This window comes from Tenebrio molitor, chromosome 2 (genome assembly GCF_963966145.1).
Source record: "Tenebrio molitor chromosome 2, icTenMoli1.1, whole genome shotgun sequence".
Lineage (NCBI taxonomy): Eukaryota > Metazoa > Arthropoda > Insecta > Coleoptera > Tenebrionidae > Tenebrio > Tenebrio molitor.
The window spans coordinates 13,531,426-13,544,550 of record NC_091047.1 but is presented as its reverse complement, the minus strand read 5'-3'; the positions used below and the strand labels follow the sequence as shown (position 1 = coordinate 13,544,550).

Sequence of the window (13,125 nt, the reverse complement as noted above, 5' to 3'; positions counted from 1 at the left end):
ATAAAATCGGTTTGAGCGATAACAAAATAATTTTGTTGAGGTTCCATTGTACAGTATTATTTTTTGGACTATTTCACTCATAACTAGTTGTTTCAAGCAATCATATTCCGTCACTCAACAATGACTACTAAATTTCAACTGGAAAAATCAATCTAATCAAAATTTTGCCAGACCGTATGGTCCAATGAAATCGCGAAGCTAGAGGGTTTTTAAATGGCAAAATTTTTGTCATAGCAACAAGTTTAATATGGCAAGATTGACAACCAAATAAAAAGTCAAAAATTTGTCTAAAATGAATGAACAGAAACGTTTTTGTTCATGAAATAGTTCTGCGAATATCATTCGTGGTAAAATTTTGTCTCGCAAAATTCTACGATTGATTTGCTCGAATTTGTTGCCAATTTATCTCGTGACATTGGACAAAAAACACTCGTCTGCGACTCATGTTTTTTTTAACAATGGCTATGCAACAAACTTGCGTACAATTTTTCCGACAAAATTTCACCACTTATGATATTATACAGGGTGGAAACTTTAATTGGAATAAAATTCATAACTTGGACGTAAAAGATTTTTGTAAAAAAATCCCGAAACAGGTCGATTTTTGTTTTTCCTTGTCCATATTTTGGCATATATGGTTCCGGAAGTGCACAACTTTTTTTTTTCAAATGTAAGGGTAAGTGACACCGACACCTCGTTTGAACACCCACTTCGCAAGGAATACAATGCACTATTTGTTTCCTGAATATTTTCAAAGCCTACGTGCTAAAAAATAAAAACCAATTTTATAAATTGAGTACTATTTAATCCAACAAATGTTCAAAATGGGCACCATTTCTTTCTTGACAAATTGGAAATCGATGCATCTCTTACACTTTGCATTTGCAACAGCACTTTTATGGCATTAGTCATTTGAAATTACTTTAAAACTGTACTTATATGGAAAATATTCAACCCAAACTATGATTTTCTGGTCCCTTTGTGCCTCTGTTTGGTTCAAAAATGTGAAAAAAATGCTGTTGCAAATGACAAGTGGTTTGTTGCAACTTGAGTTAACTATACCTACTAAAAAATAAAAACCAATTTTATAAACTGAACACGTTGGAGGTTTCGTATTTTATCGTAACTTTTTTCAAAAGAAGATCTCATGCCAGCGTCAGCGGCCTTATTTCCAAATCCGTTAGATCCAAATTTATCTAATGAAAGAATATGGTAAGTCTCAACAGGACGGAGCTCCACCCCATTATGCTCTGATCGTTCGTAGATATTTAGACGAAGTTTTCCCCAATCGATGGATTGGAAGAAGAGGTTAAAATGAATGTTCAGCAAGATCTCCGGATCTTACTCCCCTCGACACACTGTATGCCGTCTCTGCTTCTAATTTTTGTACCTAGAAGGTATTAAATAGAGATATTGGACCAAAACTAAATCAAATGTTATGTTAAAGCGTGAATCTGCAAAGATGACGCTGAGGGCACTAAGAATTTTGAAATTTTAGATAAAGTCCATCCATTTTCAATATACATTACTGTTAGGGAATTTTCTTTTTTGTGTTGCAATGAAAGTGTTTTATTTTTTCTAATATTGAACATTCAAAACGGGCGGTTTGAATTTGTCAAAAAATTTGACTCTGTAATTGAAAAAAATACGATGAAGTAGCGATTTAATCTAATTTTCGGCGATATATCACTTCCGGTTATGTGACAAATTTAGCCAACAGGGACGCAAAAAAGTCACCAAAAGTTTTATTGCCAACTGAGACAATAATTGTTGTTCACGCGGTAGTATGCTGCATAATTATTATTCAATTCGATTTTTTTCAAACTTATACTTTGTTTGTTATTATTGTTATTGTTATATGTGAACCTATTTAATGTCATTACAATCCTTGAACCTATAGGACGAAAGAAATTCTATTTAAACATACATACCTACATTGTGAACTACATATTACCAGGAATCCATAATATTTATGTTACGCCAATCTACGTTGAATACCAAACAAAAAATTCGAATTCGAATTTGGTCTTACTGTTAGACGAATATTTTTTAAATTATTATTATTATCAAAAATGACATTCAAGACCATCCTTGTTACTTTCTGACTTTATTCACGTTCGAAAAATCACTCTGGCTTATGAATAGCATTTTTTAAAATGAAATTACAAATAAACCAATAATCAAAATGGTAAAATTAGTGCTGGAATATTTACTCGTTGAGTTATGTCACTTATGTGTTATTGATGCTATTTAAAAGTATTTCTCCAATATAATCTAAGAAAATTTCCAGGTTTGACTGTTATAAATCAATGAGTGGAGGGTCAACAGTAATTGGCACTAGAGTTTTTGCATCTATTTCATCATAGAATCATGTGATGTAAATATTATGCGCAATTTTTAATACACCCTGTACATAGTTTGGAATAGGTATAATACATATTATGTAGTTGTAATTGTATGCAATGTAACGAAATGTATACAACAATGGTGATCTTTTGAGGGGGAATGTAATTACAGTTAAAACGTGTTGTTCGATTTGCCTTTACATTGATAATAAATTCTTGTTTATGTTAAATAATGCAAGTCTTTACACTCGAGCACTAAGTGTGTATATTTATGTAGATAATGAAGTTTAAGGCAAAAAAGTACAATGATGAAACTTAACAGAATAAACTGAAATGAGACACTTTAAATGTACCGGGATATCAAAAATTATGATGGTCAAAGGTGGTCATGGATTTTCAAATAATTGTCGAAGCTTTGTGTCAAATAATTTTTCGAATGTCAAAATCAATTTTCGCGAGCACTTCTCACACTTTGCAGTAATGCCAAAGGATTTTTGTGCATGCCTTACAAATTGTGTTGGTGTGTTTTGCGAAACTGGCTTTGTGGCTCATAAAAAAGGTGCTGGTTGGCCAATCGTTCGTACCGAAGAAATCGCCACAGTGCCACACTAAATAAGTTGTACGGACGTTTTCCAATTCATGACCACCTTTGACAAAAATCATTTTTGATATTCCGGTATAAATGTGAACATAAAAATAATGTGTCGAGGATCGTATTTTTTTGTTAGTGTCATATTCAATTTCGTTATTACCTGAAATGACTCAAATGAAAAAACACTAAATCGGGTGTTCATTTAAATTTCCGGTCAAAGTTGGCCTTGAAGAGTCGAAATAATAATAAATCACACTCCTGTAGAAATATTTTCAATTAATTTTTGTATATTCAAACGTGTCACAATGACTGTCTTGATATATTTTTGCATGTACTATTCCGGCCAAAAAATTTCGTCCACCCATTTCCTGTCATTTCGCAAAAATTGGGTGTAGTTTAACCTTTATTGTCATTATGATTGACAATTGCAAATTACAGTTTGAAATTTATTACTGTCACCCATAAGAACATTGACACAATATGTCAACATATGTATGAAGTGAGGTTATTCGTTCCTAAAGGCTGCTTTAGAGCATACGTGAGTGGAATGACAGTTGTGGACGAAATTTTTTGTCCGTCATAGTACTTTCATAAGAATAAAAAATGTACCTAGTTCAAAGACAAAACCAACATCCCAATTGAATTTCATTGTGAGGAAAATAATTCTTTCGGGAATCCCGAGAAAACATTTTCTGGTTTCTTAAGGTTAACGTTAAATTTTTGCATCTTTACTGCAGCAACAGCGTTTTAATCAAAATAAGTAACAGGCCATTAAATCTTTGACGATTTTGAACATTTAAAGTTTTATACAAACATTCGACTAGACACTAGATAACAGCAGAAGAGTATTTGGTTTAAACACTGCCGTGTTGTTTTCCACTTTTCCTTTAGAAAAAGATTTCTATGATCTTTTAATAATTGCACCTGACAATAAAATTGTTAAATGACAATTTTCTTTTAAAGAATTTCTGATTACCTCCTAGGACATAACTTCTCAACTATCAGAAGTACACTAGTGCACTAAGGGCGACTGACACTCTGCTAGTTAAACTGCAGCGATTTCAACGAGGCCTTAATTCCTTAATTGTTGTTGACAAATCTATCTCCTGTTGTGTGTGATGTGTCGCAATTGCAGTCAAGGTCTGAATGAACGAATCCTAAGAGAATCACTTGGTTCGAGATTAGAGTCCACAAGTAACAAAAATTTGTAATATTTTCATGCAACATTTTCTCAAGCCCAATTGTCAATCATTGTTAATTTTGATAAGGGGTAACATTGTACAGTAACTAACACAGTAACAAAGTTATCCATAAGTTGGTTATTAATTGTATTCACTCAAATTTAGTGATTTTGTAGATGAGGCTACAATATTAAGAAAATGTTAGATTTGTAATTATTATTTGCTACAAGAAATTATTATTTTCTCATTTCATTTTTGCAAAAAGTGCGCAAAACAAAAATGTTGTGCAATACTAATTTAAATATGTATTATGATTATTAATAACGAGGTTAAATTAAAAAAAAATCAAGATCACAAAGCGTTTCAATAAAGCCATTAAAGACTTTCAAAGTATGAATCAACACCTCATCAACATTCATAAAGGCGTGAGATCATCCCCTCTACAATAATACCTTTTGATTATTGTTACGATTTTGATATAAATGGATAAATTAATCACGGCAAGCCAAGTACGCTAACAATTATCAATAAGGAAACAATCATGAAAACAATAGTGGTGCTGTGCTGGTCTCTTGTGGTGATTGCTACTACAGAAGCTCACCCCGAGTCAGAAAAATACACAACAAAGTACGATAATGTGGATTTAGAAGAGATCATCAAAAGTGATCGTCTTTTGAAAAATTACGTCAACTGTCTCTTAGAGAAAGGAAAATGTACCCCGGACGGATCCGAACTTAAAAGTGAGTTAAAATAAGTCTTGTCAACTTTTATTTTTTGATTTCTAATTTTTCAGGAGTTTTACCCGATGCGTTGCACACTGAATGCTCAAAATGCAGCGAGACACAAAAGAACGGCAGTAAGAAAATCATTCGACATTTAATCGACCACAAACGTGAATGGTGGAACGAATTGGAAGCCAAATACGACAAAGACGGCACATACAGAAAACAATACGAAGCAGAACTAAAACTAAAAGCAAAATAAATACTACGGGAACATGAAAATTAAGAGGTAAAGGTTTGAGTTATTCGAAATATTTTTATTATGTCATTTTGCTTGAAATGAGTCAATAAATGCAATAAAAAATAACAGTGTCTTATTTTTTTGTGTGGTCACCTTGCCCTCCGTAAAAATTTGTTCAAGAAATTATGCAAATTTGCACGTTTCATTAATTAAACGAGCTGCCGGTGTATTTCCAGACCGCGTCTGTGGGATTCTCGGAGATGTGTGACGTAAATGGGCCCCCTCTTGGTCTTTTTTTGTGTTAATTCTTTAGATATAAATTTGCGCTCAGGAACCGTCTTATTCAGATCTTCTCAGACATCGAACGAAATTTGTTAAATAACAATGAAAACATTCGTGCTTGTTGCTTTCGCGGTCGTCGTCGGCCTTGCTTGTGCCCGACCTGATGAAAAATACACCACCAAATACGACAACGTCGACCTGGACGAAATTCTGAAGAGCGACAGGTTGCTGAAAAACTACTTCAACTGCTTGATGGAAAGGGGCACCTGCACTCCTGACGGAGAAGAACTCAGAAGTAAGTTAATTTTGTATTTTGCATATTTCATTCACAAAAACAGTTCATTTATGTTAAAAATTAATCATTTTCACTGATTAATTGACATTATTTTACATCCATTTGATTCTAAAACTCACTTGTGCTAACAGGTAACGAAAAGAATTATATTAATTTATCTTTTGCTTGCAGAATTGTTGCCTGACGCTTTACACACCCAGTGCCAGAAATGCAGTGAGAAACAAAAGGAAGGCAGCAAGAAAATTATTCGCTACTTGATCGACAACAAACGTGATTGGTGGAACGAATTGGAAGCCAAATATGACAAAGATGGTGAATACAGAAAGAAATACAAAGCCGAAATCGAAAAAGAAGGTTTAAAATTGTAAATCAGTAGCCATTGTTTGACTTGTTTTAGCTTGATTTAATTTTTTTCCTAATGATAGTTACTATTATGTTTTGAACTAGAGTGTGATCTTTCCAAAATAAACGCTTAAAAATATTTTTGACTATTTCTCTACAAGCGACAGCACTATACACTATACCTGCCGTAAGTGTAAAGTCGAACACTTTCTTCATCCTAACCTTGACACCTGTGATCTTTAATTGATCTTATTAAAAATATCAAAGACGAAAAAAAGTCTAAACAGGTTTCGCTAACGAAGTCGTTAATTTTGTTGTTGTTGTCACTGCATGTACCCGCGTCAAAATATGTCATCTTTAGATGACAAAACAAACACTTTATGTAATTTTTTATGATTTTTTTACGATGGATTGTACCTGAAAATTATCCCATTTTAATTTTACGACTATTTTGGACTTTACTTTTCCTTAAAAACAACCAAGATCAAATATTCAATCCCTCTATTATGATTCTTTATAAATTTCCACTTGGATCGATCCTTGATCCTTCACTTAAGTTACGATCGCCAACCTTAGATGAAATAATGAAGCATTAATATTCACATGATAACAAACGTGTGCGCTGATTTATCTTTGGTAAAGCCTTTCTCGTATCTTAATTGAATATGACGCAACGCAGGAGATATTCAACTCAAAAAGTAATTAGCTACTGTTGTCGACCTTCGGCTGTTATACATAAGTAATTCTTAGCTGGAACAAACTAAAACGGAAATATACAGACAATTTCAGATGATTGTAAAGACGTAATAGAAATAATGACAGTGCGAATGCAACAAAACTGTTTTTTATTTTAATCAATGGTTCTTAGAAGTTAACGATCCTATTAAATTTATGTGTTGACATAAGTTAGCATAAAAACAGAAAATTATAATGAATGATGAATTGAAAACAAACGAAGTTAACGTGAAAACGGAAATTTTTCAGAATAAGTTAAATAAGCTCGAGTCGTAACTTTCTCCATTTTTAGCCATTACATAAAATAAAACAGAAAACCAGAAAAATTCTTAATTAGTTTAAATTTTTCCATCAAGGTAGCATTCCTAATAGAGTCTACTCGGAAGCCATGAATATACAATAGTTCTTCAAATAGGAGTGCAAATTTTGTTATCCTTGTACGTATTCATTGAAGTCTGTTGTAATTTCTTATAAATTTTTCCATATTTTTTATTAATAATTAAAATGTTTTCGTGGACTGTGGTGAATCATGTTAATAACGTCAGAATAAACCGCTTTGACAATTTGATTCTATTAATTTTTGATTGTTTAAGTGTAATGGTACTTTTGTAACATTGTTAAAGTTCAGGAGTAAACAGATTTGACAATTTATTTCAAATTTTTCTATTAATTTTTGATTGTTTAAGTGCGACAGTGCTCTTATTAACAGCATAAGGCGTAAGTCCACGATAAATTTAAATGAAGATTAGGCACTAAAATTATTCCGCTTTTTACAAGATTTCTAATAATTGCATTGTGAGTAAAGCGGAACTAATTAATAAACCAGCCTGCAAATTTTAGTTAATTCATTTTTAGCCATACAGGGTGTTAGGTAAATGTCTTGCCAAACTTTAAAGAGAGCATCAGAATGCTGATCAGATTCAAAAAGTCCTCAGTCGTTTTTGGCTCAGCTACACAATTTATTTTAAATCTGTTGACAAAAAAAGTACCTACACCAACTCGTTGAGAACCACCGAAATAGCTATTTACGTTAGAAGACCGGTAGTAACGTTTTTATGGACGAGCTAGTGAATTACAGGTCGAGCCCGATAGGGCGAGACTTGTAAACTAGCGAGGCCATAATGCGTCTACCGGTCGTGTGACGTACAAGATTTTTTAGTATACTGAGACAATTATTTAAAAGAAAATAAATTTAAATAAAAAAATTTGGCTTTGAAAAAGATTGCTATGCGTTGTTACTGTGATAACAAACGATTCATCAAAATTCAGTCTGTCGAAGTTTTTCATGTGATTTCTTTCATTTGCGCTAACCTCCTTTAATAAAATGAATTCTCACAACCGAACCGAAGCAGAAGTCAAGTTTTCTTCCCAGACCAGAGACCACCTTTTGGAGAAGGTAGATAGTGCGCGATCAAACTTATTGCTCCAAAAATCATCGAGAAGATATTTGACAGAGTACAAGTTGTTCTACAATTGGAGAATACGAAATAAAGTTGTTTGGATTGATCAAAGGGTAATGCTTGCCTTTAGAAAACCATTTCAATGATATAAGTAATTGTACATTTAATTTTTATATAAATAAAATCCAATAAATCTGACAAATTATTTGACATTTGCTACCGGCCGCCGTGGAAAGTAAAACGGACTAGATCATAAACATGTGTCTACCGGACTCGTCGTCAAGGCAGTAGACACTACTACCAGCACAGTATACTAAAAATTGTATTATTGCAGTCACTACTACCGTAAAAAATTTAAGTACATAATATCCTTGGAAACGAAACTTTTTTTTAATTGTGGATCTCAAACGATGAGGTACATTTTTTCCGTATCCCATTTTGAACGAAATTAACATCCAAATAAAAATGATAGAGGAAAAATCTACTCAATTTTGCCTGACAATAAACTGTTTACATTTTGGCAGAGCATTTACCTAACACCCTGTATATCTATGTGTGCTCACAGACCTTTAAAAACAACAACATTTGGTACGTTTTCTGTGAACAATGTTTGGTAAGTTCAACAAGATAAATTTCACAGCTATCCGGCTATGTCTCCATCGATGACTAGATTTACTTCTATTGCTTTTATAGAAAATACTCGTATCAACCCATCTTTTAATATGTGAAGATGGTTCAGCATTTATTTCCCTGAAGCGTTGATGCTTTTTTAAAATTAATCAGTTAATAGTTTTGTGAAGTTTATTTTTTTAACGATGCTTAGAACTGAGATCCGAGCAGTAAGATAATAGTTATTTACGGTACGAGTGTGTTATACCGTGTGAGCAACAAGTACTGATTGAGTTGGCAATAAATTCTAGTGATTTTTGGTGACTTTTATGTCATGTTCCAACGAGAAAACCATTTTATTAATAAAAGATTACAAAAACCAAGACGTTTAAATTTGAAATGTATACCAGCTGTCAATAATTTCAATAAAACAAACCGAAATAGGTACCTACAGTCTTGAAAATTTTATGTAAATTTTTTTATTGCCAACTGTTATTGTTGCTCACGCTGTAGAATATAACACATGAGTGGCATACAAAATTTTATCCAACAACTGCAACAGTTGCAACGACGTTACATAAACAGTAACAAAATTAGTGTACCTAGTTATAAAGTGAGTTTAAATTGCTTTAAAATTATGTGTCCGTCGACCACTATTCCAGGTGAAATTTTTTCAATATGAGATAAAACCCAAATTATGGTATCATCAAGAGAATGTAAATTGCTTTAAAATGATATACGTTCCCTATTATTATTTTTCTATTTTGCACCTATAACACAGTCAGTATAACACTCAAACGGGTTTCGAAAAGGGGCTCTTTTCGATACGGGTTTCAGGAACATTTACTTAAATTTTTAATGTTGGCGGTGACTCATAGTGAGTCGTTGCTACGTGATCAGTGATTCAGTGATCACTGCATTTCACGACACTTTAAATGCAAAACTTACAATTGTTCATCTATTTACCAGTGTTAGGTACCAACCCTTAGATTTGCCAAATATAATTTTCCTAGCATTATGTTTTGAACTTTTTTTAAATTTAAGGGGCAAAATAGAAAAAAATATTGTATTATACTCGTTTTATAAGCCATTTTGTCGCACTTGTTTGCTTTAAAAAACGCGTGCGACAAAATGGTGTCTTATAAAACTCGTATAATAAATTACTATTATAAAAGGGTGGTCCCACCTAGAGCAAGAAGATGAAGTTGTGCTGTTGAAATTGTCACCCTTATGTGTCCCCCTCGATATCAACTGACGTGATTCGACGTTTTCAAAGACAATCCGGGTGGATACTTTTCGTTGGGCCACCTGTATACTGAAAGTTGGAATTGTTATAGATACTTCATAAAATTTCCTAGACTATTAGCCATGCCCATGTTACGAAATTTTTGCCGCTTTCATGTGAACTGTCAATTTTTGTCGCTGTAACTGTCATTTTTTAGGTGAAAAGTGCGATGATGAGAATTTTAATAATTTTTTTTTAAATTAACGATTGAATTCAAAAATATTGAGTTATTTTACAACCAATTCTAAAAATATTGAGTTGTTTTGCACCCAATTTAACTCCTGTGTGCGAGCGGTGTGTACTCTCACTTATTCACATCATTTTGATGTTTTTTATATGGAGTGGCAACTATAAATTTTACATTCAGTTTTTACGCTTACTTGGACTACAATCATTTATAATAACCCTGTAGATTAATTCTGATATCATTGTTGCAATTCCTTTTATTTTCATTGCACATCTAAAGTTATTTTTTAAACTTGTTCCAGTAAAAAGTAGGTAATTATCACTGATTGATTACCTACCGATTGTTTGAATGTATCAAACGATTAGTCCAAGATGATAAAAAACAATGATTATTTTGATGCGACCAAAATGTTATTTCATCTTATTTGTCGACGTATTCCTAGTTTTAATTTTATTTATTTTCAGAGAAAAGAGTAAAAAATAGATTTGACTTGTATGTAGACCGTCGTTGACCAAAATAAAATGGGACAAAGTAAATTTCGATTGTGTAATTCGATGTTTTGCGAAATCCATCTAGGTATTAGCAAACAAGTGTCAAAAATAAAAAATAAAAAATGCTGTTGACATTTATGTTAGTTTATTCATGGGTATAAATTTGAGAATAAAACATTTTAATTTACAATCGCAAATTCATGTTCGTTTTCCTATTTTAGAAAACCAAATAGGTACAGTGTTTGCAAAAAAACGGGAAACGAAAATTTTCCTAATGTAAATTTGGTTTTGTCCATTTGCCAAGTAATTGTCTACTTGACAATACCTATCAAATAATTTTTAAAAATGTCATTGAATTTTGACGTTAATTCTCTCGTAAGACGGTTTCACACTATAGAAAAATTATAAAAATGTATCAGTTTTATTCTGACAGTTCCCGTTTTTTTGCAATCAACTGTACAAATGAACAAGTTTACCAAATTTTCAAAAACTCACAATAATTGAACATAGGTAAGTAGTGACAATGACAAGTAAGTAGTGACAATGACAAGGTGACAAGTAAACAAACACAACCTAACTTTTTGTTTTGTAGATCAATGATCAATCGTCAAGTCAAATCAAGTTGTGTAATCTGAGACAGATACACTACACAAATCTTTGAATTGTGAAACTGTCTAAGGTAACACTTTGTCCTATTTTATTTTGATCAACGAGCAACGACTGTACGTACGTCAAAACAATTTTGAAATAAAAGTAATAAAACATTGAAACGAAGTAGGTAAAGTAAATTCAAAAAACTCCTGGACTGTCAAAATTAAATTTTAAACAAAATACTTGTTTTAACTGTACTTGGGTATAAACATTTTTCGCTAGAGTGTACCCACGTCAAAATCTAGTTACAAAATATATTTAGGTTATGTTTTCCTTTTAATTATTGAACTAAATATACATATTTTGAACATTTGAAACGAAATGCAGCAACTTAAAGAACTGGAGCAATTTAATCAAGTTTATAAAAAACACAAAGAAACATAGGTGACACAGGACAAACTGAAAACCGGTAAAAACTAAACAATAACCAAAATTGAAAATCGCTTCCCATACCTGCCTGAGTCAGATTCACGGATTCCGCTAAGGATATATTGGGTGCAACATCTTTAATACCCACATAGTTAACCAATCAGTTTTAATTAGGTTTTCATTTTCACAATGCAAGATGCTATGTATTTCTCCACAGTTGGGTTAAAATCAGAAACCTTTTTTGTTGAAGGTATCGCTTTATAATATAATAATTTGTTATGGCCCTCTTCTCTCGCGCCAATAGAACCGCCATAGTTCGTTTTGAACTTTCCATTTTAACCTTTTTACAAAATGCACTTAAATAATTTGCAATTTATTTGACAATGTCAATTTAAACAAATGAATAGTTTGAAAAATCAAAAAATCATAGATACCGACCGGGCAATATGAAAATAACTAGTGATTTAACCAACCTAACAACTGCAATTTTGATTTTGACAGTCCAGATGTTTTTTGAATGGACTTTATGTAGGTAGCTATTGACTAAATGAAAAATGTGAAAATGCAGCTTTTAGAGTAACAGTCAAATATGTCTGAATTGAAATTGACCTACCGTACATTCAAAAGTAGTGGAATATATTTTCAATATTTAATTAATAAAATCTGACAATGGCAGACGACTACCATTTGTTTTATCTTATTCTTTTCTTTTCCTCTGTAGTGTTTTTGCTTGTGTGGTCGGCTTAACCAAACAGGCAGGCAATTAAAATTTCCTTTTTTTACCTTGTTTTTATCTTTATTTATATTGGATATAGTCCACAGACGACTAATTTGACATTCTTTATAATTATGGATGTGGAGTTGTTTTCATCTTGATTTATAAATAACTTCTTATTTAATTTTACGTCAAACATTGGGATTTTATTTCACAGTGAATCTTATACATATCAAAAATAAATATTTTCTTCAAAGTCTTTATTTCTAACTTTACCGTGTTTAAATAAAAGTTAAATAAGTAGTCACTAATAGAAAATTAAAAATACTGCTTCACTTTTCATACTTCTATACATTTACGAATGAAAAAGTTTAAGGAATCTTGTTTCAAATCATAGCTAAGCTATTATTATGCAATTTTGTGAGTAGCATTCCAGTATGTTCTATTATTTTCAACGACTTAGGTAAGTTTTATGTACATATTTACACAATTTACTTAAAAAAACATTATGTAGAAACTACTGTCCAACTCAAAAAACGTCAGTCTTCTGTACACGGACAATAATTTTTCTCCATCATAAGAATCCAAAGAACAAAAGTTATTGTTATATCTTACGGCAACCTTTGACAAATGAACTATAAATATTTTCAAGGAGAACAGGACATTAATTGAGAAGACGCTAG

The 13,125-nt window shown here is 32.0% G+C and overlaps 2 protein-coding genes across 2 annotated transcripts; both read left to right on the top strand.

Annotated features, from left to right (window-relative positions):
* The first annotated feature begins 4,603 nt into the window (after nucleotides 1-4,603).
* Nucleotides 4,604-5,207, top strand: LOC138122966 (ejaculatory bulb-specific protein 3-like). The gene is made up of 2 exons (XM_069037414.1): nucleotides 4,604-4,858; nucleotides 4,912-5,207. Exons 1-2 carry the CDS (start codon nucleotides 4,660-4,662, stop codon nucleotides 5,100-5,102), a joined length of 390 nt encoding a protein of 129 aa, XP_068893515.1. The 5' UTR covers nucleotides 4,604-4,659; the 3' UTR covers nucleotides 5,103-5,207.
* A 207-nt stretch (nucleotides 5,208-5,414) lies between these two features.
* LOC138122965 (ejaculatory bulb-specific protein 3-like) lies at nucleotides 5,415-6,139 on the top strand. Its single transcript, XM_069037413.1, has 2 exons — nucleotides 5,415-5,658; nucleotides 5,830-6,139. The coding sequence occupies exons 1-2, from the start codon at nucleotides 5,466-5,468 to the stop codon at nucleotides 6,024-6,026; spliced, it is 390 nt and encodes a 129-aa protein (XP_068893514.1). The 5' UTR covers nucleotides 5,415-5,465; the 3' UTR covers nucleotides 6,027-6,139.
* Nucleotides 6,140-13,125: the final 6,986 nt, after the last annotated feature.

Bases quoted from the DNA above. Each gene is read 5' to 3' on its own strand.
- LOC138122966 (XM_069037414.1), top strand. From the start codon at position 4,660: ATGAAAACAATAGTGGTGCTGTGCTGGTCTCTTGTGGTGATTGCTACT. The intron at 4,859-4,911 runs GTGAGTTAAAAT...CTAATTTTTCAG, and splicing joins GGACGGATCCGAACTTAAAA to GAGTTTTACCCGATGCGTTG.
- LOC138122965 (XM_069037413.1), top strand. From the start codon at position 5,466: ATGAAAACATTCGTGCTTGTTGCTTTCGCGGTCGTCGTCGGCCTTGCT. The intron at 5,659-5,829 runs GTAAGTTAATTT...TTTTGCTTGCAG, and splicing joins TGACGGAGAAGAACTCAGAA to AATTGTTGCCTGACGCTTTA.